Here is a 27,171-nt window from a genome sequence, read left to right on the forward strand (position 1 = left end):
ACGTTGATTTTAGCACTAAACTCCTCGCTGGGGAGGAGTACAGAAATTGATTTAAGAGCCTTTTAAGTCGATAAAACAAGCTTGGTTGTGTGGACGGGTGCAGGGTTAAATCGACCTAACGCTGCTAAATTCGACCTAATCTCATAGTGTAGACCAGGGCTTCATGAGATTAATAGGGTTAAACTGAACTCAATATCTGATAGTATCATGTGATAAATAGAAACAATCAATGTAAAATAACACTTTAAAAAAATCTCACCTGTAAGGGAATTTTTTAAGAATTCAAAAATACCAGGCAACAGTCCAGAGTAAGAATTAAGGGTGTGGCCTATGCTGAGTCACTCTTTTTGCTTAGAAGAGAAACACACACAAATAACATTTTTAAAAATCAGTTTTTTTATTTTTCCCTCAAATAAAAAAGGGTCTGTTTGTTTTAAATTGTGTAAGACAATTGTATATTTCATGCCAACATTAGGTACTGAGGAGACTTTTTAAAGTTCACTAACTGAAATAAAAAATTATTAATACTACTTTAATTATTGCATACAATGTAATATACTACCACAGTTTTTGGATTAATCATTCTATTGGAAGAAGCTATTAGTTCTTTATGCCAGAAAATATTGATATTATGTAATTATTCTGAAATGCAATAACAAAAACCAGTTTTTAAAATCTGTGTTACAGTTTGTGTTATGCTCCACATTATTAAATGTTTATGCATGTAATCTAAAAACGTATGGGCAGCAGAGTAATCAGATACTTTCTGCTTTTATAATAATCACCCACTTTAAGTGAAAATTATTGTAGCTCTAGATGTATGAAGTTGTAAACTGCCTCAACTTCATAATAATCTGTATCACTCTATATATTTTTGTAGATAATAGAATATCCACAAATTGACAAGTGGAAACACCTGAATACATTCTGAAACTTGCAGATGATACTCATGAATTAATAAATGTGAAGGGATGCATTATAAATCAGTTCAAATATTATTCCCTTTAATTATGTCATTAGAACAACACAGTCTTCTAAGCAAACTGAAAAAGTCACTGATGTATGGCAATTAGACCAAGGCATCACCACTATTGTGCTAATAAGTAACACCTGAAAAACTGTATAGTACTTGTTTCGTTGTTGGATCCTATCATTGCAAGTAATGATTTCTGGGGGGGTTAACAATCTGATTTAATAAACCATCAGGTATTACATGGTTTCTTGTCTCCAGTATCTGTGGCAATTATTTTAAAAGGTTAAAACATGAGACCAAAAGCCAAGTCATCATTATCCCAGCAAACTTGTTAAGCAAAACTGATGAGACATTTCCAGCCGAAGAAACAGCTAAAACCTTTTATGCAGGCTACAATAACTGAATAATCACTTCTTAAAGCCAACTTTAAAACCATTCATGGGGTATTACTATATCATACTGCAAGATTAATTATAGATGTACAACAATATAGACATTTATAGGCATCAAAAGGGTCACAAATCATCAAAACAAAACACTGTTCAGAACTTTTATCTGTCTGATTTTAAGTGGCACACAGTCAAGATTTTATATATCTTTAACCACTGCATTTTCCCGTAAGCCAGAAAGTGTCTCATTTTTTCTTTGTCACTATGATGGTAGTGGCACATTTTCCATATCCCTCAAAACAAAATAGAAATTAACTTTGAATTGACCTAAAAGGCAACTGATTTCTTTAGGAAGAATCACACATTGACACTACTCACTAGACAGTTACTTTTTCTTATAATTAACTTCTCCAAAAACTGATTGAGACAAATCTTATGCTCTTAGAAGAACTGGTTACCTCACTCTTCCAATGATATTTATGACCTTGTAACCAAAAGATGTTATATTGTTATCTCACTGCACAGTGTGACACACACAAATGATTTTGTAAACAAAATGTCACTGATCAATTCTAACAGTGAATCATTTGCTCCAATATTTATAAAGCTGAATATTAAGGATGAGGTACCTTTTGCCATTATGTGTTTAGTCTCTAAAGTCTGAAGTGTATTTTCTTACCTCAGCATCTTGAGTTTCCTGATGTAATAAAGTCAGACCTGTTAGGTCTTCTAAGAAGGAATGTGAGGAATTAAAAACTTTTGCAAGGAAATTAAACCCCTCTCGCTCATACTGGTCAAGGACCTGTGAAATAAACAGACAGAAAAGGATATAAAGACAACTCATTGCTACATATAGTCTATGAAATAAAGGGTGAGCTTTTTGCACACCCATACAATTATTGTGCAATGGCTAATGAAGAAAATCACAGTGGGGGTAGGGATGAGAAGAATTGACACAGTATTACATTTTCATACCACTGCAGAGAATCTTTCATTTCACAACTACCAAAAAATGCCAATAAAAAAAGTTGTATTCTCCTCCAAAATCATGCAGAAAAAATTTGCAGATTCTGTAGAACCTGGTGGAAACCTCCATTACACTTTATTTGTTCTGTTTTGTACATCATGTACAACTGGGACAAAATGTTTAGCTATCGCAGCACAGAGTGAACATGTCATTTCTTTGACAAGAGATCTATTTTACTTAGAATTTTTAATTTCCTAATCATATACTATAGAAAATTACTATATTGTCCCCCATTTATTTCTTCCCATATGTGATATAGATACATTGCATATACAATTTCTCTTGCATATTTTTTTCTGTCCATTTTGAAAAGTCCTCCCAATCACCACATCATCTTAAGTAGAATGCTAAGCACTTTTGGATAAGAACCAAGAGCATGCCACAAAGCTGAAATGTTTAGGAAAAAAATTATCATGTTATGTTATGTTCATATTCCACCTTTCAATGTTTTTGTGGTGAAACAGCTGGGAACTGAACTGCTAATTCCTATTAATCACATTCACTCTACTTCAGAAGGTGGGTAGCTTCCCCTAAAACTGAAGTAGTTCATTCTCCCTGGATTACAAAAGAAGCCAGAAGTGCTGCAGCTAGTAATCTCTTTAATAATCACTAAGTGGATTCAGCTACGTGAGACTCAATGTAAATGATTATATTTTGTTTTATTTTAAATGAAGCATCCATTCAATGATCCTAGTATATGTATTATAAAACAATTTACAAGTCAGAAATGAAGACCTTCTTGCCCAGTCATTTAAAATTAACCAAAATCACCTCTTACCCCTCTTCAACAACCTCATTCTTTTCTAGTCCAACCCCTCCTCAAAAGACTAGGAGAACAAACAGGTCTTGAATTGCTGTAGCAGAAAATTGTGGGAACTTGCACAGACTGTCAGGATTCATCATTAGAGATGCGGCAGAATACGTCTACAGGGCTTTCCCATAGGGTTCTCTAGAACTTCTGGCAAACTGCCCCAGGGGAATCTAATAGATTTCAGCTGACAGCACTAGAAGTTTAATTGGCTAAGGAGTCTGTGATATTGAGTCAAATCTTATTGTTAGATGTTCATTTAGCAGCACAATTAGCAACTGCATACTTAGGTTTCCATGTATTACAGACAATTATGAAAGAATGAAAAATATTTTATATTAAAGAGGAGGAAAGCGTCTTCAAAATTCAAAGAGTTAAACAGTTCTGGAGGTCGCACTTTTGAAATGAAAATCTCTGAATGCTGACACCAATAATCTCTTAACAGCATTAATCTGAGGAAGGACAAATAAATGGATACGACAGAATGAAGAATTAAGCCTCTTCTTAAATCAAGCCATACACATTTAAACACTGAGACATTAATAGCACTATATGTTCTGGTGGGAAATCTGCAGAAACTATTATTAATACTCCAGAGATGTATTTCATCATACCAGGGTTTATGCGTTTTCTCTTTAGTGCATAGGTCTGTGTGAGAAGTTAATCTGAGTAAGATGACAAACTGTTTACAAGTGTACAAGTATTCCTTTCTTACATAATGATATTTTTAAAATTCACTCCTTAGAAATCAAAACACCACCCTTAGCTAAGTGCACACAATGTATATGTAGAGAATTGGGAAACAGCCTTCCATTTGAGATGTGCCTTTCTTAACATTATCTAGCATATACTGCAATACCTTTTCAAACTACTCTTTGAAAAAAAATATATATATATTTTAATGACTACTCTCTGTTCCAAAAGTCTATTAAAAGCAACCAGATGTGCAGCAGTTTCTTGCATCTGGCTCTTCGTGAAACACTGCATATAGAAGTCAATTTATAAACTTGGACTACGTTCAGAGTTAGGCCTGCATGTAGTCTGCAGAGTTATCATCATTATCCGATATGTGTTGTTATTAATTTACTTTGTTGGAACCAGAATACAGAGTTTATATGACATCTCTTTAATGATGTAGGCCAGATTATATGCATGGTATGTAACAGCAACACACAGTCCACTTGCCATAAACTGTAGCATTATCCTGCAACATTAGAAGCATGTCAAACATAAAGCAGATAACAACATATTGGTCCTTGCCCACAGTTAAAATCTGAAGGATGTACACTACTTTTGGATAATCAAATGCTAAGAAACTGGAAAAAAGGTAACCAAGTGATCAAGTAATAATGAAAGGATACTCTCAAAGGTTCAATCAGTTTTTAAATCATGTGTATTTTCTTTTGTTAATACTAACAACTTGGAAGCTATAAACAAGTAGTTACACATGGCAAATCCCTGGTACAATCCTTGTCCCCCTGCTGCTTCCTCTTGCCCCCAGTGAAATACAGCACCAGCCCAATTTCCCTCTCGCAAGTTCTGTTTCCTTCTACCCTCCTAAACCCAGACATTAGATTCTAGCCAAATGCCCATCTCCTAAATTCCCAGGAATTGTGACTCAACTCAGATTTGAACCTTTCCTGCTGCTGCTTCCCTCCTGGGCCCAGTATCGTTCCTTCAGCAGCCAGAGTTCTGTATACAAATTGCCCTGCTTTATTTCAAGTATGCCTCTAAGCCTTTCTATATTTGCCACAATAGCTGTGTATGAATACTTATGTTTGCATTATGTGTACTTGCAAATGAGCAGCTTGCATGACTGCACTGACATTTTCAGTGCACAGTATTTGTTTTGGATGGATGACCTGGAAGTGGAGGAATTTTTTTGTATATTGTTGTAATGCTTCTTTGTAATGTGATCAGTATGGAAGTTCCAATTAAATGTACTTTTTAAAAAAAGGTATGTTAATAAAATATGAATATTAATAAAATAAGGTATGTTAATTTATAAAACTATGAGCTTAGGGTATATTATTTTGGGGTCTGTTAAATTGTAACCGAAACCATTTAAATTGCATATGAATATTATACTATTATGACCAAATTTCCTATTGCTATAAATTGATCTTAAACTATATTTTTCTAGAGTTGAAACTCAATTCTGTTATACATGCACACTTTCATGTGAACATGTTGCTGGCTTCACATGATCCTACGATGGTATATTTAGGTTAGGAAGGCAAACATGATAGTACAGTGTCAGTGTCTTGAAAATCTATAATATCAATCTAGACAGACATCGCTTCTAGAGCACTCTTCTACAAGCCTTGTGGATGGGGGGAGGGAAAGCGGCAGACGTGGTATATCTTAACTTTAGTAAAGCTTTTGATACTGTCTCACATGACGTTCTCATAAACAAACTAGGGAAATGCAACTGGAAAACCATTCCCAGGGAGTAGTTATCAGTGGTTTACAGTCATGCTGAAAGGGCAAAACAACTGGAGTCCCACAGGGATCAGTTCTGGGTCCACTTCTGTTCAAAATCTTCATCAATTATTTAGATAATGGCATAGAGAGTACACTTATAAAGTTTGTGGACAAAACCAAGCTGGGAGGGGTTGCAACTGCTTTGCAGGATAGCATTAAAATCCAAAGTGATCTGGACAAACTGGAGAAATGGTCTGAAGTAAACAAGATGAAATTCAATAAGGACAAATGCAAAGTACTCCACTTAGAAAGGAACAATCAGTTGCACACATACAAAATTGGAAATGACTGCCTAGGAAGGTTTCAGAGTAGCAGCCGTGTTAGTCTGTATCCGCAAAAAGAACAGGAGTACTTGTGGCACCTTAGAGACTAACAAAATCCTAGGAAGGATTACTGTGGAAAGGGATCTGGGGGTCATAGTGGACCACAAGCTAAAAGAGAGTCAACAGTGTAACACTGATGCAAAAAAATCGAACACCATTCTAGGATGTATTAGCAGGAGTGCTGTAAGCAAGAAACGAGAAGCAATTCTTCCACTCTACTCTGCACTGATTAGGCCTCAACTGGAGTATTGTATCCAGTTCTGGGTGCCACATTTCAGGAAAGAAGTGGACAAATTGGAGAAAGTCCAGAGAATATCAACAAAAATGATTAAAGGTCTAGAAAACATGACTGATGAGAGAAGATTGAAAAAAATGGGTTTGTTTAGTCTGGAAAATAGAAGACTAAGAGGGGACATGATAACAATATTCAAGTGCATAAAAGGTTGTTACAAGGAGGAGAGAGAATAATTGTTCTTCTTAACCTCTGCAGATAGGACAAGAAGCAATAGGCTTAAACTGCAGCAAGGGAGGTTTAGTTTGGACATTAGGAAAAATGTCCTAACTTTTCAGGGTGGTTAAGCACTGGAATAAATTGCAGAATCTCCGTCATTGTTTAACTTGCTCTTAAAAATCTCCAAAAACCTGTCAGGGATGGTCTAGATAATACTTAGTCCTGCCATGAGTGCAGGGGACTGGATTAGATGACCTCTCAAGGTCCCTTCCAGTCCTATAATTCTATGATTCATGTAACAGGTCCCAAGATTTTGAACAACAAAACCAAAAAGCGCTAACAACAAAATATGTTTTAAGTTTAATACTTCATTGACTACAGGCATATTTATAGTCTCAGAAACAGAAAACTAAATTTTACCTTGGACCAAACTAAGAATAGAGTCCATGTAAGTTTCACAACCCAAGGTACAGGACCAAAAGAAACTGGTAAGTCAAGGAACCTATCATGGAGAATGTCCTTGCAGCAACTCCATGTCTACTGATCTCAACAGTAGTAGCATCACACAAAGGAAGAAAAATGGTCTTTCCGGTAGGATAGACCTAGACCATTTAGGGATTTATTTATAGGTCAATGTCAACACCTCAAACTCCACCTGAAATTCTCAGCCCATATTTATTTATTCAATTTATAACTACACCTCTACCCCAATATTACGCAACTCGATATAACATCAATTCGGATATAACGCGGTAAAGCAGTGCTCCGGGGGGCGCACTCCAGCAGATCAAAGCAAGTTCGATATAACGCCGTTTCACCTATAACACAGTAAGATTTTTTGGCTCCTGAGGACAATGTTATATCGGGGTAGAGGTGTACCACATGAAAGAGTGCCCATCCCAAGCTCTGGTCATTCTTTAAAACTCTTAAAATATAATTAATTTTAAATAGACTCTGACAATTACCCACCCTTAGCACTAGCTGAACCGAAGCAAGAGAGTAACAAAACTTGCATTGCTCACTAAATAAAAACGCACCTCCTCATTAACTTTGCTAACAGCTTTATCTACACATTGATTAGGAGGGATGACAGTGCAGAATCTGTTGGTACTCCACAAGAGAGAAACCTCCAAGCTGAAGAGCTATCACCCAACATTGTTCTCTGGGAGCTATCTGAGAGAAAAGAACAAAGCCATGCAAGAGCAGCCTTATCCACTCCAGCCAGAAACAAGACACTGAACACCTCTTGACCCACAGTGTCAAAAACATCATAATTCAACTTCCGATCTTTATCCATCACCAGAAGATGACCGTCAATCAACATGACAAGTGTGGTCTCTATTCTGTACCCAGGTCAGAACCACAACTGATAAGAATCTAGGAAGTCAGAGGTATCCAGGTACACAGAGTTCTCTTACCACAAACTTTTCCCTAAACTTAACCAAATATGGAAGATTAGATAGTGGTCAATACTGGCTATCTTGTCAGCATCAGGAGATACAGAGCTCAAGCACTGCTTTCTCTAGTGCAAATGGCACTCTGTCTTTACCTGAAGAAGAGTTCTGTTTAAGCTCAAAAACTTTTCTCTCTCACCAACAAAAGTCGGTCCAACATATTAGCTCACCCATCTTGTGTCTCTAATACCTTGGGACCAACACTGCAAGGTGTCACTGACAGTTTCCACCACTAAAGATTCTATAATTCCCACCCACTTGCCTTTGCCAGTCAGGAAGGACAAAATACCCAAAGCAAAGATTATGGCATGAGGTTCTCCCAGCACATCCAGACACTGGGTTGAGCTCAAACATGGAAGACTCGGCATTTGTCCCTTCCAAATATTGTTCTTCCTCTTCGGATACAGTTAGCTGAGGTTTGAATCAGACTGATTTTATCCACAAAGCAACCTGAAATTTCATCACCACAAGAGGTCCTTTATAATTAAAAATTGTATCAATTTTCTGAATTAAAAATAAATAAATAAACATTAAACTATAAAAGGGAGAAATAATAGCAATCGGTATTTGACATAACATCAATATCTGAACATCATACACTGTATTACAGAAATACAATGATGACATGTTATCCTTATTAGCAGATATCCCATACTCTCAGGTGGAAGCATCAGATGCATTTGTAGCTATAGAATATAATAAGGAAGCAGAAGACAGACGGAGAAAGATTATTCATCCCAAACTCCCATGCCAAAAGACCACACAAGCATACTCTGGCAGGTAGTCAGGAATAAATCAGACATCAGCTAATCACAACATAATTTCCAAAAAATATTTCCAGATTAAATAAGTGCCTAATTTGTTGTTGCGCACAAAGAGAATTCTCTCCTGTTTAACCATGTCCCAAAGGGCAGGAATCCTAAGTTCTATGGTTGGTGTGGTTTTGGTTTTCTGCTTCACTAGAATTATTTTCTTTGCTGCTAATACAGTTCTCAGGACATCAGGATGATTGGCCTGAACAGGGCTTTCACTGGAGGACAAATATTTGAGATATGGCATTATCAAAGCCATCTTCTATATAGCGTAGATGTACATATACACTTATCTATTAAAATATATTACTGTGACGCTCACCAGGGATTCCCAGGGTTGAGAGACACAGCAGGTGGTGATGAGGTACATCCACTGAAACCACCAGCCTCTGGCAACATAAGCACTATCTTCCATGCCTGTGCAGGCCCTGCTCTCTGTACAGGAAGTAATAGGCACATACCAATCCCTGAGTCCTCAGAACATTCCCTGCAGTTCATAGGTGCTAGAACTAGGAGTGCTGGTGGTGCTACCGCATCCCTTGGCTTGGAATGGTTTCCATTATATACAGAGTTTACAGTTTGGTTCAATGGCTCTCCGCACCCCCACTATAAAAATTGTTCCAGCACCTCTGCTGTAGTATGCAGACCATTAGACAAAATTAGAAAGGCCAAGGCACAAAACACAATTAAACTAGCTAGAGATATAAAGGGTAACAGAAAAAATTCTATAAATATATTAGAAGCAAGAGGAAGACCAAGGGACAGGGTAGGCCCGTTACTCAATGATGGGGGGGAAACAGTAACAAAAAATGTGGAAATGGCAGAAGTGCTAAATGACTGTTTTATTTTTCACCAAAAAGGTTAGTAATGATTGGACGTCTAACATAGTGAATGTCAGTGAAAATGAGGTAAGATCAGATGCTAAAACAGGGAAAGAAGTTCAAAATTACTTTGACAAGTTAGATGTCTTCAAGTCACCAGGGCCTGATGAAATACATCTTCAAATACTCAAGGGAGCTGACTGAGGTGATATCTGAGCCATCAGCAATTATCTTTGAAAAGTTATGGAAGACACGCAAGATTCCAGAGCACTGGAAAACAGCAAATATAGTGCCGATCTATTAAAAGGGGAATAAGGACAACCCGGGGAATCACAGACCAGTCAGCTTAATTTCAGTACCCAGAAAGATAATGGAGCAAATAATTAAACAATCAACGAACACCTAGATGATAATATGGTGATAAGTAACAGTCAGCGCGGATTTGTCAAGAACAAATCATGTTAAACCAATCTAATAGCTTTCTTTGACAAGGTAACAAGCCTTGTAGACAGGAGGGAAGCGGTAAATGGGGTATATCTTGACTTTAGGGAGGCTTTTGATGCCATCTTGCATGACCTAATAAACAAATTAGGGAAATATAACCTAGATGGAGCTATTTATATGGTGGGTGCATAACTGGTTGGAAAACCATTCCCAGAGAGTAATCATCAGTAATTCACAGTCAAGCTGGATGGGCATATTGAGTGGGGTCCCACAGGGATCAGTTCTGGATCTGTTCTGTCCAATATCTTCATCAATGATTTAGATAATGACAGAGAGTACACATAAAGTTTGCGGATGATACCAAGCTGGGAGGAGATGCAACTGCTTTGGAGGATAGCATTAAAATTCAAAACTATCTGGACAAACTGGAGAAATGGTCTGAAGAAAATAGGATAGAATTCAATGAGGACAAATGCAATGTACTCCACATAGGAAGGAACAATAAGTTGCACACATACAAAATGGGAAATGACTGCCTAAGAAGCAGTACTGCAGAAAGAGATCTGGGGGTCATAATGGAACACAAGCTAAAAAAAACACTGTTGCTCCCCCCCAAAAATCATTTTGTTTGCTGCTGCAAAAAAAAAGAAAAACATTTTGAGGTGTATTAGCAGGAGTGTGGTAAGCAAGACACAGGAAGTAATTCTTCCACTCTACTCCACGTTGCTTGCTTAGTTAAGTTTAGTCTCTAGAAAGCATGTTATGATTTTGTTTTATATGTAACCATTTGTTTCCATTATTCTTTCTCACTATCACTTACATTCTTTGATAATAAACTTACACTTGTTTTCACTATAAATATATGTGAGTGCTCTGGTGTTAAGCAAAATGATGATCCTGAGTTGACTCTCACAAGCTGGTGGGTACTGTTCCTTTGGGAACAGCAGGCCTGGTAATACTGGGAGTATTCTGTGGCTAATCATTGAATAGTAGGACTGGAGGGGGCCTTGAGAGGTCATCTAACTCAGTCCCCTACATTTATGGCAGGACTAAGTATTATCTAGACCATCCCTGACAAGTGTTTGTCTAACCTGCTCTTTAAAACATCCAATAATGCAGATTCCACAACCTCCCTAAGCAATTTATTCCAGTACATAACCACCCTGACAGGAAGTTTTTTTCTGATGTACAACCTAAAGCTCTCTTGCTGCAATTTAAGCCCATTGCTTCATGTTCTATCCTCAGAGGTTAAGGAGAATAATTTTTCTTCCTCCTCCTTGTAACAACATTTTATGTACTTGAAAACTGTTATGTCCCCTCTCAGTTTTCTCTTCTCCAGACTAAACAAACCCAATTTTGTCAATCTTCCCTCATAGGTACTTTTGCACTCTCAACCAACCAACCAAAACAAAGACCATATTCTCCTGCTCACCAATGTGAGCTACTGCAAAACTATGGAACTATCCCATCACCGCCTCCTTTCTTCTTGTATTTCTTCCCTGATTTCTTTCCCACACAGCATGCCCCTCTTCAGACTTTTGTAGAAGAGGGACCAGCAAAGTAGCATGCTTCTCTGCACTCCACATCCATTCCACTATCAGAGTTAGAGTGATCCACCACCTTTTAAAATAATTTCCCTTTCTAACGCATCTGCATGCATCTTTGATGATTGTAGCTTTTCTCCTAGGCTGATGAGACACCCTCCCTTCCAGTCTTCACTTTGCAGAGCTTTGGCCTCATATGAGCTGCTTATGTTATGGCTCTTAATTCGAATAAAAGATGTTGTGGATGTGCATAACCATCAGGATTAATTAGTCTAGTAATGAAACTATTTTTGTAACTGATACATTTTATTAGCAGCCCTTTTTATTCCAGTCTGTTTACTAAAGTAAAAGAATTGAATCTGATGATAGGAGAATAATATAGGGGACTTAGTGTAAAAGAGCTTGTTTTGAAATGCAAAACAGATGTATAACTGTGGTGTTAGATGCTTTTAACAGTCTGCTCCACAAAGAAGTCTGAACTCTTGGATAGAAAGAGCTTCAATAAGAGAATCTCTGTCTCTAGTACTACATCATATAATCATATTTACCATATGGTTAAGTAAAAATATGAAATACAAGCTGCTGATTTTAATTGCCTGCCACTGATGCACAAACTGGCTCAAGTTTAGATGTTCATTTTTATCACATCATTTTTTAATCTTTAGTGATGTTTAAGCTTTTTTAAAAATTAATAATACAGCTGCAAAGCCTGAAACAATGGTATATTAAAAGCTTCAGGGAAAATAAAATGTGAGATTACTTCTACTGAAAATGGATTTACTAGTTGTATTTTTAAAAGTCATTATTAAATCATAAATATGGGTTTGTAAGTCACCTTCTAAGGCTGTGCTCGAAATAACAGATACTGGTTTTGAGTAAAGAACTTGTATTGGTCCTTTGTTGTCCCTCCCCTTTGTCTGTCTCCCACCCCTCCTATAAAAAAAAAAAAAAGAAAAAAAGAAAAAAGAAAAAAGTTTAACCACTTCAAGAAAAGAAGCTCACAGAAAGTTATGTTTTGTCAGACAAACTTATACAAACTGGCAAGTTTTGCAGGCACCTGGAAATCAGCCAGCCAGAATAGGTACCATGATGCTCTGTCTTCAAATATAGAATTATGTTTACAATTATGATAAATGTTAAATCAGAGAAGTGACATGTCAATTTCAGTGACTGCACGTAAAACAAGAGTCATTTAGGAGCCCTGCCAGTTAAACTCTCCAGAGTCCTATCTAATTACAGTTGCAACAGGAAGTACAATGGAGAACTACAATGGCCATGAAGTGTGCTATTGCCTGAGCGTGCACTGCATATAAAAGTGGGAGAGGAACTGAAGACAAGGGTCCCAATTCCCTGTGGCACAGGTCCCAGGGAACAGAAATCTAAGTTTGCAGAAGCAGTGTTGTGAACACTCAATTTTATTGCAAGTCTTCTGATATTTGAAGTTCTTCTTAAAGGCTCAGCTTCTAGAATCACATGATTTTGTGAAGATCTCAGTTTTCATTAGTGTCTTGCCCTCATAGTTGTGGAGAAAAGCTTGAAAAATTGACCCCTAAGGGCTCAAAATCCATAAGGCAAGAACCCAACTTTGATTACTTTTTTAAAATCTCTTTATTTTTAAGTCAATCTCACTATTTGGGGGAACCTGACTCATGATTTTTGAACACCTACTGTTGGCAATATTGCAGGAGTGCACAGTGATTATAACCTAAAATCCCTGATCGACCTAAGGGGCAGTAGCTGGCTGTCATTATATCAAAAATAATGTATCATCCTTTTTATGACATTGCACCCACTAATCTGTCATCCCCCAAATCCATTCTCCCATCCAAAGCCACAATCAGCCTGAAAAGGCTCTTTTACAAGAATAAACAAACTCCACCAAAGTGTTTCCTCTTTCCCCACCAATATTGCACCTGCCTGAGGCCCAGGAAATGTTCAGTCTTAGACAAATAACAGATTTTTCTAGACATGAAAACATCACAGCTTTAAGGTTTGATATTTCCTGTTAATGCAGGGCTAGAAAGAAAAGTGTCATACTACTAGAAAAAGAGGATTCCGACCTTCCCAATGGGACCCAGAACTTACATCTAGAAAAGCTATCCTATGTCATTTTACAGCTTTTCATGGCTTCCTTTGAGACTTGTGCAGTTAGTCTCTTGGTAACTAAGGTATTTGGATTTACAGGCAGAAGGATATGAAAAATAAATCCAAGAAGATTTAAAAAAAAAAACAAAAACAAAAAAATGGATACAAACCTTTCCATAAATGTTGTTCTTTGAGAAGTGTTGTTCATGTCCATTCCACGTTAGGTGTGCCGCGCTACGTGCACCATCACTGGAAATTTTCCCCTCACTGGTATCTGTTGGACCATCCCCAGCACCCTCTGGTGCTGCGCGCTTATGCACCGGAATAAAGGGCACTGGCCGGCCTCACACCCTCTCAATCCCTTCTTGCTCGCTAACTCCGACCAAGGGGAAGGAGGGCAGGTCGTGGAATGGACATGAGCAGCACATCTCAAAGAACAGTTATGGAAAGTTAATAACCGTTTTTTCTTCTTCGAGTGCTAGCTTATGGTCCATTCCACATTAGGTGACTCACAAGTGGTACCAAAGGAGGTGAGCTCAGAATTCATGAACATGCGGATTGCAACACTGCTCTCCTGAACCTGGCATCATCTCAAGCCTGCTAGGTGATGGTTTAATGGGAGGCAAAGGTATGCACTGAGGACCAGGTTGCAGCCCTGCAGATGTCTTGGATTGGGATCTGCGCCAGAAACGCCACTGAAGAGGCCTGAGCTCTCGTCAAATGAGTGATCAAGATGGCAGAAGGAGGGATGCCCACCTTCTCGTAACATGCATGAAAACAGGAGATTATCCAGGATGAGATTCTCTGGGCTGAAGCCAGTAGGCTTTTCATGCTATCTGCTATTGCCACAAAGAATTGCATGTATTTATGGAACAGCTTGATCCTCTCAATATAGAAAGCTAGGGCATGCCTAACGTCCAACGGACTCCTCTGAATTCCTGTGTGGTTTCAGGAAGGAAACTGGCAGGAAAATAGCCTGGTTACTATGGAACTGCTAGACCACCTTTGGAAAGAACGCCAGGTGGGGCATTTGTCCTTAAAGAACACCACGTACGGTGGTTCTGATATAAGGGCCCTGATTTCCGAGACCTGAGCTCTCTGACATTTATGTGTTGGGAAAGCTCTTCCTGGGACCACAGGCTCTATGTCCCAAGGTGTTCGAGGTGTGCTCCCCAAGCTAGAGCTGATGTGTCCAAAGTTAAAGATACTGAAGGCTGGGGAGTGACAAAGGGAAAACTCACAGTTACTAACAGGGGTCCTTCCACAAGTTGAGGGAAGTGAAAACCAGGGTGGGAATCCTAAGCACCAAGTCTGCAAGGGTCTGAGGCACAGTCTTGCATGCCGTACCACATAAGTGCACACGACCACGTGACCCAAAAGTTTGAGGCAAACACAGGCTGTCACGAAGGGGTGGACCTTGACCCTGGATATCAGATCCGACATTGTCTGGCACTGAGCCTCTGAAAGGAAGGCTCTGGCCTGGTTTGAGTCTAGCAACGCGATAAACTCTGTTCTCTGGACTGGAACAAGAGTTGATTCTGCTAATTTATTAATAGACCCAGTGCTTGGAAGCTGGTTTGGACTAGGCTCATGCTGTTCTTCACATGAGCTTCTGAGCGGAACCTTGATCAGCCAGTCATCGAGATATGGACAGACCTGAATGTCTCGCCTCCTATCACCGCCATGCATATCATAAAAACCAGAGAGGCTGCAGACAGACCAAAGGGAAGGATGGTGAACTGATAATAGGTCTGGTTTATGATAAACCTGAAGAACCTTCTGTGGCCTTGGAAATGGAAATGTGGAAACAGGTGTCTTTGAAGTCAAGGTTGGCATACCAGTCCCCTGGACCCAGGAAGGAAATGAGGAAGGCCAGAGAGACCATGTGAAATCTCAGTTTCTTGTGATAACCATTGAGACGACACAGGTCTAGAATGGGTCAAAGACCCCCTCTGGCCTTCAGGATTAGGAAATACTGGAAGTAAAACCCCTTCCCTCTCAAGTTCTGAGGCACCTTTTCCACCACCCCTATCCACAGAAGGGCGAAAGTTGCTTGTAATAAGGGTGCCTGAAGAGGGATGGGTATAGAGAGGGTTAGAGGGGGGGTGGAAGAAAACTGAAGAGTGTAATCATCCACCACCGCACGCAGCACCCAGGAGTCTGAGGTGATGAGAGATCCTGCTGGGCTGAAGTAGGAGAGTCTGTCAGAAAACAAAAGGGGGGCAGGATCTGACATAGTACCCTCTGGCACACCTTCAAAGGTTCCATGGGAGGGAGAGAAGATGGAGTCTGCCACAGGGACCTGACTGGACCTAAAACAGCCTTGTTGATGGGTAGGGAAACCTTTGATAGGGCTGCTGCAACCAATATCAATGAGGCTATGTGATGACTCCTTTAGTACCTCCACCTCCAGCCCCAGGTTAGCAGCCACCCTTTTTAGAAGCTTCTGATGGACTCTAAAGTCATCTTGGGGCATCAAGCTGCTCGGTCCGAAGGCAGCTTCATCTGGGAAGGAGGAGGAAGATCCCTGAACTAGTGGGGGGGCTTCCTCCTCTTTGGCTTGGATAACGTCCCCCAGGCCCACGTCTTATGTGTCAGTACTGAGCTCATTACCAGAGTATGGGTTGGATGCCAAAGTCGGACACAATTGAATAGGAACAGTTGGACAGCAGTCCTGGAACTGGGGGAAAGCCCCACAGGTTCCAGAACAGTCACTGGACCTGCATCGGCCACTGTCCTCTGGGCCAGGTGCCAGCAGCAGGACCTACACCAGGATCTGGCAGGATGTAAGCTGGGTAGTGGCAGTGGCTCTTAGACTGGGTGCAGGGCTCCACCTCTGACTCCGAAGATGAGTCCCTCTAAAGTGACCATGGGGGAGCAATACTCCTCGTTTCTGCCAGTCGGTGCCAAGGGTCAGTGGATCAGTGCTGGATTGAGGAAGACCTAGTCGATGATAGGAGGGCTGGTTTGCCCTGAGTCAGTACAAAGGGCCAGGTGCCAGGTAACAGCTTGGAGCTGCATGCTCCCTTTTGCTTGTTATACTCATTGGAGCTGGTGGTTGTTCCATCAGGGTCAGTGAACCCAAGAATGACAGTAGGTCCCTGGCCACTGCAAAGGACTCCAGCATGGAACGCATCGCAATCCTACTGGCACTGTGATGACTCCTGGCATCAGAGGTGGTTCCACACCAGATTCAACAGCACCTGTGAGAAGGGCAGAGTCAACAGTGCCACTAGGGGAGAGGGGGTGGAGGAGTGGCCCAACACAGGTTGCATTACACTGCACCCCTTGTTTGTCCTTTCTTGGTATCGGGGAGCGTCCCTCTTGAACTGTTGCTTCCTATCTTTTTTCCTCGGGACCAGAGATGGAGAATAGTGCTGAGAAACAAACGGTGCTGGAGGGGCACTTCACACCGAAGCTGAAGTGCTCAGTGCCAGATTCGACCAGCTCGGCTCTGACACCAGGCTAAGTGCGGCTTACATTAGGATAGCCCTTCGTCTAACCTTCCTGTCTTTCTTTGTATAAGGCTTGAAGTCCCAACAGATATCACAACACTCTTCTACATGAGCCTCTCCCAGACACTTCAGACAACTAGAGTGTGGGTCACTCACCAGCACAGGCTTGCCGTAGGAGGCACAGGATTTGAAACCCAGGGACCAGGGAGTGCTTAGCCCCAGGGGTGACGGGAGCCTCTCTATGTTAAGGGGTCTAACTATCTACTTAGAGGTTTTTAAGGTCAGGCTTGACAAAGCCCTCGCTGGGATGATTTAGTTGGGGATTGGTCCTGCTTTGAGCAGGGGGTTGGACTAGATGACCTCCTGAGGTCCCTTCCAACTCTGATATTCTATGATTCTATGACTGATCTACACTAATACTATTTACAATATTTATACTACTACTAAAACTAAGACTAACAAACTAAGCTGAAGAGAAACCACTGAATAACACTTTGCCAAAGCAAGAGGAGTTGTTCCAGTGACCATCACGGCAATTCAGAAGGAATTCAGAGGGTGTGGGACCGGTAGTGCCCCTTATACTGGAACATAAGCGCTTGACATCAGAGGTGCTTGAGCCAGCCCAACGAATATCACTGAGGGAAAAATTTCCAGCAACAGTGCATGCAGCAGCATGCGCACACCTAACGTAGAATAGACATGAGCAAGTACTTGAAGAACTGAAACATTTGTAAAATTGGTTACTGTAACATGTGGGGGGCATATAAAAATGCATGATGTGATATAAAGGTTTATCAGAAATCACTAGTGATGACTTGCATAAATAACTTATGACTGCATCACTCATTGTAATGTGGTCATCCTAAATTCATGCCAATAAAACCATCATACCACACCACTATGTACTGTGCACATGGATGAGAGTGAGTTTGAGTACACACTCACAAACACACACATATCCCTATATAAATACATTATATTATTTTTATGATCTCATTCATAAAATTAAGTTTCTGAAAAGGACTGCAGTCCAGGTGCAAGCCTGAGGGGGTTATGTTGAAATAGTTGGATGGTTATAGACCAAGAACCAGCTATGGCATCATTTTTGGCTGGTGCCCAAGTACTGAAAATACCTTGTGTATAAATAACTGTCTCCCCATTTTCCTGTAATTAATATTTAAAAGGAAAGCAATCAGAGTGGAAGAAAATATTCTCAGCTCATGTAAGTATAAATGTTTTATGTTAAAAATTCATCTAAATGAGAAATTGCTATTTTGATTGGGGGGGGGGATCTGTAGCAATTACAAAATGTTTTGTCTGTTCTTTACAAGTTTTAAGAATGTTCATAAATGTCAATATTTAAATGTAATGTACATTAATTTGGGGGTGTGATTGACAGCAAACAAAGTATTACCCTCTTGTAGAGCATGTCCTCAAAGGTGTCTTTCCAAGTTTGGCTGTTTTTATCCTACTATGAGATTGCTTCAGATTCCAATCCTTACTTTAGGGGACTGGGAGAAGAGAAGGAAAACATTTTTTAAAGTTACTAATGTATCACGTTTGTGTAACCTTGCCCTGTGTGTATAGGTGGCATGGACTAGAGGGGACTGAGCCCCTCCAAATCAAACTACCTATCAACTCCCCAACTGCCTGGCTCTCTCCCTCCCCAGCCCATGCATGTCCAGGTCTGCATGCCCTGATGACACTATGGCGGTCTCCTCCAGCTTCTTCCTAGTGGCAAGAGACAGTGTTTCGGAATGGGGAGCAAGGGCCACACCAGCACTGGGGGACAGGTGGAATTTCTGCTGCCCAAGCTAGCTCTCCAATGCACCAGGTCCAGGAGCTGGGGTGAGTGTGGGGTTGGGCAGGTTCACTCTGTAATCCCCAGGTCCAACCCCGCAGGACAGAAGATGAGCTGCTGCTGCCTGGGATGAGTGCTGGGCAAGCTCGCTCTGCAACCTCCATGGGACTGGAGCTGCCACTGCCCCAGGGTAAGTATGGGACTGGCTCGGTCTCCAACCCTCCCCTTGCACTAGGCCCAGATATAGCTGGACCCAGCCCCTGAGACAGGAGTCAGCGCTGCCTGGGGTGAGTGTGGAGTGGGCTTGCCCTCGAACCCCACTCTCTAGGTCTCTCCCAGCCTGGGGCCCAGCCTCCCCGCAACAATATTTCCCCCTTCATCTATGCCTGTGTGTGTGTAAAGTTCTCAGGAAGCTAGTGTGCTTGTCCCATCTCCTGAAACGGATTCCTTATATATTTCACCTACAGGAAACCCTTTCATGACATCTAAAATAGATGGCGTAAAAATTTAACTAGACAGTGCTACTAGTACTTTTAACTCTTCTTCCAACTGGGATGGAATCTCTCCGTGCATGGCACTGTACATACAAAAAGAGAAAATCCCTGTCCAGAACCATTTACAATCCAAACAGAAAAAACAGAGATTTCAATGGAAGTTAGCATCTAAATACCACTAAATCTGGCCCTAAAAATCACATAGGAATCTGTGGCAGAGCCAGGAACTGAATCCACATCCAGAGTCCTAGTGTCTGCCACGAATGTACAAACCGGCTCAAGTTTAGATGTTCATTTTTAATCACATCATTTTTTAATCTTTTGTGATGGTTAAGCTTTTTTTAAAATTAATAATACAGCTGCAAAGCCTGAAACAGTAGTATATTAAAAGATTTGGGGAAAATAAAATGTGAGATTACTTATAACTAATAAATACATTATCAGTAGATTTTTTAAAAAGTCATTATTAAATAGTAAATATGCGTTTATAAGTCAGCTTCTAAGGCCACAAGACCATCTTGCAGAAGGATAATTTCTTTATAATGTCCCATATTTTTTGAGAAACCCATACCAGTGAATGGGCACACACTATAAAGCCTCTTAATTGAGGCCCCATCATACTTCAAATTAAATTTAATATTAAATTATATATGCTGTATTTTTATTATATAAAATTAATTGTATTATTGTATTATAATATTTTGATTTTTTCTTTATATAAAATAGTTGGAAGTTTTATCTTACTAAATTTCCCTTTCTTCTCTTTTAATCTGGGCATCATTAACTCTGCCCTCCCTCACAATAGGATTTTAGTCAAATCATGATGCTTTTCTCGTAACACCTCCATGACCCACCCTTTCGTCTGTGTCTAGACTGCCAAAACTTCTATCCAGGCCCTCACCTCCTCTTTTTACTCCTGCAATCCTGACCCTTTCAGGTCCATTCAAAATGCTGCTAATATAATCATCTTCCTAGATCATCAATCTGATCATGTCACTGACTTCTTCAAGACCCTCCACTTCCTCTCCCTACTCTAGAAACTTCTGGTCCTTACCTCCAAGGTGCTTCTCTTATCTTACCATGTCACCCCCATTTCGTTTGCTCTGTCAACAATGGTGGTCTCCCATCAATCACCTGTCTGCTTCTCCCATAGGTGCCCTTGCACCTTTTTATATATTGTACCTCATGCATGGAATGCCTTTCCCAAAATAATATGATTACAGGCGAGTCATCTTATGCTGGGGTTACGTTCTGCTGTCAGCACGTAAAGCAAAAATCGCGTATAGTCAAAATTACATTGAGTGTAATGGTGGGCAGAATCGCCCGCACTACAGGTACAGTATTTAAATTGTTATTTTTCTCTTTTTTAAAGTTTTTGCCGAGCCCGCAAAGCTGAATTTGCACACGTTAAATGCGCGTAAGATGAGACTCACCTGTACCTGGTGTTCTTTCAGATCCCTTCTTAAGATCCACACTTATGGTGAACTGCCTAATGATAATGGTTAAACATGCAGGCACACACAGGCTCCACATTTGACTCTTGGGTGATATCCTACAACCTTATGGTCTTCTAATTGTCACTTTTGTCCATCCCTTTACTCCCTTCCACCATGTCATGCCCAAGTCATATGCTAATCTGATTATCTCATTATAAGGATTACGCAATTTTGGCTTCAGTTCCCACTGGTATTAACTACTAATTAGCATACACTATTAAAAGATTGGAAATTTCTTTCCTCCAATCACATTTAGACCATTAATCAAAGCTCGGACCACTCTCTCCTTCAACGATCAATCAACAGCATGAAACTTTAACACCATGCTTATTCTTACATATGGAAAACAGGCTAAAACCAACACTCATGGCACCCATGGGAGGACAGGGCAGGGAAGGAAAATGCCCCTCCAACAGAACATTCACCCAACAGAAGAGCTCCTACCACTCAGAGAACCATCAGAAGGAAACCAAATTTTATCTGGCACAGAACCTGTTCCCTAAGAAGAGGGAAGTGAAATGTTAGTCTTTGATCTCCATGTGCTGAGTCAACCCAACAGGAAAATCCCTGCCCACGTGAGGTGATTATTTACCCTAAAAAAACAAGGTTTAATGGCCTGATTTTTCAAAGATTCTAAGGCCCCCAGGCTCCCTTTGACTTCAATTAAAGTTGAGTCACTCATCACAGCTGAAAAATCAGGCCACTAATTTAAAATCTGTATTGCAAAGGGTACCAAAGAACAGAAGATTTTCTAATCTGGATGAGCTGCAATACCTAGGCCAAATAGGGTTGAGGAAAAGACGGTTACTCACCGTTGTAACTGTTGTTCTTCGAGATGTGTTGCTCATATCCATTCCATGTAGGTGTGCGCGCGCCGCGTGCACGTTCGTCGGAAGACTTTTACCCTAGCAACTCAGTGGGTCGGCTGGGCGCCCCCTGGAGTGGTGCCACCATGGCGCAGGATATATACACCAGCCAACCCACCCACTCCTCAGTTCCTTCTTACCGGCTACTCCGACAGTGGGGAAGGAGGGTGGGTGTGGAATGGATAGGAGCAACACATCTCGAAGAACAACAGTTACAACGGTGAGTAACCGTCTTTTCTTCTTCGAGTGATTGCTCATATCCATTCCATGTAGGTGATTCCCAAGCCTTACGTAGGCAATGGAGTCGGAGTGAGATGTTGCAGAATGCAAACTGCTGAGCCAAAGGCTGCATCATCTCTGGACAGTTAGACCAAAGAGGCAAAGGTCCGGATCGAGGACCAGGTAGTAGCACGACATAGCCCTTGGAAGGGTATGTGAGTCAGGAAGGCAGCAGAAGAAGCCTGAGCCCTGGTGAAACGAGCAGTAAGGTGGCTCGATGGAATATGGGCCAAGTCACAGGAGGTGCAAAGGCATGACGTCAGCCAAGATGAAAACCTCTGGGAGGAGATAGGTAGGCCCTTCATCCGGTCTGCCAAGAAAACGAAGAGTTGGGGCGTACGAAAGGGCTTGTCCGGACGTCTAGGAATGGCAAATGTGCTCCCTTCGCGATGAATGTGGCTTCGGAAAGAAGACCGGAAGGAAGATATCCTGGATGATAGGAAAGGTCAAAAGCACCTTAGGGAGGAAGGCCGGACGTGGTCACAACCGCACCTTGTCCTTGCGAAACATAGTGCAGCGTGGGTCCACTGTGAGAGCCTGAAGCTCGGAGACTTGTCTGGCTGATGCAAAGGCTACAAGGAAAAAACTGTCTCTCAGGACAGGTATCTCAGCGAGCATGTTGTCAGTGGCTTGAATGGGGCAGGCATAAGTCTGCTTATAACCAGGTTGAAGACCCAGGTTTTGGCGGGGCGGCGAACCTGGGGGTATAATTACCCCCAAGCCCTTGGGGAACCTAGAAACCACAGAGTGTGAGAATATGGAGCGGCCACTCTCCCGTGGGAGGAAGGTAGAGATGGCTGCCAAGTGTACCCGTAATGATGAACCGCGCCAGGCACTGCTGTTTGAAAGATCCTAGGTAATCTAAGATGAAATGGATCGGAACCTCGGTGGGAGAAACATTGCGTTTCGTAGCAGCAAGAGAAACACTTCCAGTTGGCCAGATACGTTAACCGAGTGGAAGGCTTCCTACCACCCAGGAGAATCCTGCAGAACCGAGGCAGAAGAACGTAACTCGGATCGGTTTTGACCCGCAGCAGGCATGCTGTGATGTGCAGGGATTGCAGGTCTGGGTGGTGAAGTTTGCCGTGATCCTGCGTTATGAGGTCTGGGCAAAGAGGCAGGGGAATTGGGTTGGCTATAGACAAGTCTAGTAACATGGTGTACCAGTGCTGCCTGGGCCACGCTGGAGCGATTATGATCGGGTGCGCTCTGTCCTTGCGGAGTTTTAGCAGGACCCTGTGAACCAGCGGGAATGGCGGGAAAGCATACGGCAGACAGCTCATACACGGCATCAGAAAAGCAGCCAAGATCGAGCCCGGGGAGAGGCCTCGGAATGAGCAGAACGTCTCTCTCGTTCTGTTCTCGCGAGAGCGAAGAGGACTATGCGGGGAAAAACCCCACTTCCGGAAATGGAATGGATAACATCCGGAGGAATCAACCAGTTGAGAGACAGGAAGGATCTGCTGAGGCGATCCGCCAGAGTGTTTCGGACCCCTGGGAGAAAGGATGCTACCAGGTCCATCGATTGGGCTGTGCAGGAGTCCCGGAGCTGGATAGCTCCCTGCAAAGAGGGGAGGACTGTGCTCCTCCGTACTTGTTTATGCAACGCGTGTCCGTCGTGTTGTCTGGGAACACCGAGACACAACAGCCTTGCAGGTGCTGCTGAAGACTGCTCTCAACTCCCGGACATTGATGTGCAAGGCCAGCTCTTGAGCTGACCAAAAGCCCTGAGTGCGAAACTGACCCAAGTGAGCACCCCAGCTGAGAGATGGGGCGTCCATCATGAGGGACACCGAGGGGTGAGGTGGATGGAACAGGATCCCAGCACACATCAGGGAGGGCGTCGATCCCCAGTCGAGGAAGCCTAGGATGCTCGGGGGGGATCGAGGCGACCATGACCATGTTGTCTCTGGCCCGGTGGTACACAGAGGTGAGTCATGACTAAAGTGTACGGAGGCGAAGCCTGGCATGTTTGGTTACGAACGTGCAGGCAGCCGTGTGACCCAGGACACCTAGGCAAGTTGAAGCCAAAATTGTCGGGAAGGTCCGTAGACCTTGTACAATGGTTACCATCGCGTGAAATCAAGGCGTAGGTAAGCAGGCTGTGCGATACTGGAGTCCAGGGTGGCTCCCAGTTAAGTCTATTCCCTGTGTGGGAATCAGGTGGATTCCTCTATATGGATCACCAGGCCGAAACGCAGGAATAGGACCTTGTCGACGCCCACATGAGTGGTAACTTGGGCCCCGGTGGTCCCTGGAATGAGCCAATCGTCTAGATACGGAGAACGTGTATCAGACGGTGGCGGAAAGGGCGGCAACTACAGCCAGACACTGTGGATACACATGGGGCTGTATAGAGGCCAGCCGGGAGGACCGTAAACTGGAAATGACGGTTGGCCACAAACCGGAGGTACCTTCTGTGTGGAGGATAATAGCGACGTGAAAATACACGCCCTTCATATCGAGGGCGGCATACCAATCTCCGGGATCCAAGAATGGGATGACTGTCCCATGGACACCATGCAGAACTCCAGGTATATCATGAACTTGTTGAGCTCGCGCAGGTCTAGGATAGGTCTGAGACCTCCCTTCGCCTTGGGGATCTGGAATTAGTGGGACTAGAACCCTTTGCCCCATTCATCCTTGGAACCTCCTCTATAGCTCCGATGGTGAGGAGCGTCCGCACCTCTTGCAAGAGGAATTGCTTGTGAGAGGGGTGCCTAAGATGGACGAGGAGGGATAGGCTTTTGCCCGATTGGTGGTTAGGAGGACCCTGATTTTGGCCCCTTTGGGGTCCCGACCAACGCCTATGACTGCCTCAACGACGCCTGCTGGCAAAGCCCTGTCTTTGTCTAGGCGCAGGGTAAGGGCGGTGAGGCTGGGCGGAAAGGCCAGCGGTGAGACATCAGCATGCACATGCCGAGAGGGAGTGCATAGTGACCTTGCTGTCCTTTGGGCCTTGCAGCCTAGGGTCAGCTTTGAGAACAGGCCTTTGTCATTGAAGGACAAGTCCTGTATAGTGTGCAGCAGCTGTGAGGGAAGGCTCGATAACTGGAGCCATGAAATGCGCCTCGTGGCAACACCCAAGGCCAAAGTCGTGGCTGCGGAGTCAGCTACATCCAACAAGGCCTGGAGGGAAGCTCTCGCCACTTTCGTCCCTTTTTCCAGGAGGGCATCAAACTCTTGACGGGAGTTCTGAGAAACCGACTCTGTAATTCTCCCACCGCCGCCCATAGTAACGGCTAAGCAGGGCTTGCTGGTTTGCTACGCGAAGTTGCAGGGCGCCTGCCGAGTACATCTTATGGCCCAGGAAGTCCATTCGCCTAGCCTCCTTGAATTTAGGGGCTGGTACCTGTTTGCCATGGCGTTGCGTCTCATTGACGGACTAGTTGACAAGGGAGCAGGGGGAAAGACGTACATATAGGTGCCCATCGCCCCTGGAGGATACCATGCACATGCATTCGACTCCCGAGCCCACGGGCGGGATAGTGGCCACTTGGAGATTCATAGTGAATGCCACCCGTCTCGGGAGGTCCTGATGGGCCCCCAAGCCGATTAGGGGAGGGCCCAAGGAGTACGCTCCTGCCACCGCCTCATCTGAGGAGGAGGGAGAAGAAAGGCCGGGGACAAGTGGGTCCTGTGCGGGCTCACGCTCCTGGACGACCTCCTGATCCGGTGGGATGTGGGAATCCGGTGGCTGAACCGGGCATCCTCTGTACCGGTCGGAGGGGGACGGCTAACTGTCGCCTCTGGCACCCAGTGCTCTGACGGAACAGAGCGAGATGGGATCACAGGTAGGCCTTTGGCCTGATGGCACGCCCAAGATGTACAGGGTAGCCACTGATGGGGGTCAGGGTCCTGGGCCTGGGGCACCTAGAAGACTCTGGCGTGCACACCCGAAGGGATGGCCATGGAGGAGCTAAAAGCCCTGGGCAGAGTCTCCCTCTCTAGCTGATGTCGCTCGACGCGGTACCGGGGATTGGTACCGGGAGGCATACCGGTATCGGGAGCGAGAATGGGACCTGCGACCGGAGCGGTGCCGGGAGGTCAACCGAGATCCCGAGGCTCGACGCCAGGAGTGGCTACGGGAGTCCAGTGCCTGGAGCGGTGTCGGGAGCTGGATCGGCACCGAGCGTACCAGGTCGGCAAAGGGGACGCTGATTGGTGCCGCGAGTACGACCGTTACCGAAATGGAGAACGGTGCCAGGACTGCGAGCGGTGCTGGCACCTGGTTTGGCGACGGGACCGAGAATATCTGCGGGACCGCGATCGTGAACGCTGCCGCTCTGCGGTGCTGACGCAGGGTGGTCTGAGCAAGGCAGGCTTCCCGATCGACAATATAACCCGCACCGGCGGTGCCGGGGGTTGAAGCAGCGCAGGCAATGTCATTGCCATCAACTCCCTCGCTGGGGAAATGTCTCCGGCGTGGAGGGAATAGGGAGCTCAATCATGGCTCGCACCGGGGAGTGTTGAGGCGCTGGACTCGACGGCTCTTGCGTGGCCGGAGTCGACGGAGCCGATATTGTCGGTGCCGCGGCAGGTATCAGAACCAGGCAGACCGACTTAGTATAGCGCTCAGGCTGCGGAGCAGGCGGCTCTGACGCAGCTGAAGAGTGAGCTCAACCACGGCTCATACCGGGGAGCTTTCCGGTACCGGACTCGACAGCTCTTGCATGGCCGGAGTGGATGGTGCCGATACTGTCGGTGCCGCAGCAGGTAAAGGTGCCGGGCAGTGCGACTTAGTAGAGCGCTCAGGCTGCAGAGCAGGAGGCTCTGACGCAGCTGAAGAGTGAGCTCAACCACGGCTCATACCGGGGAGCTTTCCGGTACCGGACTCGACAGCTCTTGCATGGCCGGAGTGGATGGTGCCGATACTGTCGGTGCCGCAGCAGGTAAAGGTGCCGGGCAGTGCGACTTAGTAGAGCGCTCGGGCTGCAGAGCAGGAGGCTCTGACGCAGCTTAATAGCGAGCTCGACCACGGTTCATACCGGGGAGCTTTCCAGCACCGGACTCGACGGCTCTTGCATGGCCGGAGTTAACGGTGCGGATATTGTCGGTGCCGCGGCAGACATCGATGCCGGGCGATCCGAATTAGCATAGCGGTCGGGCTGCAGAGCAGGCGGCTCGGATGCAGCAAGAATCTTGTGCCTCTTCATCCTCCGGGG

The 27,171-nt window shown here is 43.7% G+C and overlaps 1 protein-coding gene across 7 annotated transcripts in view; it reads right to left on the reverse strand.

The window, feature by feature from the left end:
- ATG7 (autophagy related 7) overlaps window positions 1-27,171 on the reverse strand; it is a 279,860-nt gene that overhangs the window by 141,210 nt on the left and 111,479 nt on the right. For 2 of the 7 annotated variants that reach the window (XM_045025197.1, XM_045025199.1), the window contains exons 18-19: window positions 2,042-2,164; window positions 994-1,655 (exon numbers count right to left, since the gene is read on the reverse strand). In XM_045025197.1, the coding sequence (XP_044881132.1) occupies window positions 1,608-1,655; window positions 2,042-2,164 (171 nt within the window). In that variant the 3' untranslated portion in view covers window positions 994-1,607. Of the gene's footprint in view, window positions 1-993; window positions 1,656-2,041; window positions 2,165-18,484; window positions 18,582-27,171 lie in introns of those variants that run through there. The other 5 variants (XM_045025198.1, XM_045025200.1, XR_006581212.1 and 2 more) reach the window with 5 other exon arrangements.

Source organism: Mauremys mutica, chromosome 7, assembly GCF_020497125.1.
Source record: "Mauremys mutica isolate MM-2020 ecotype Southern chromosome 7, ASM2049712v1, whole genome shotgun sequence".
Lineage (NCBI taxonomy): Eukaryota > Metazoa > Chordata > Testudines > Geoemydidae > Mauremys > Mauremys mutica.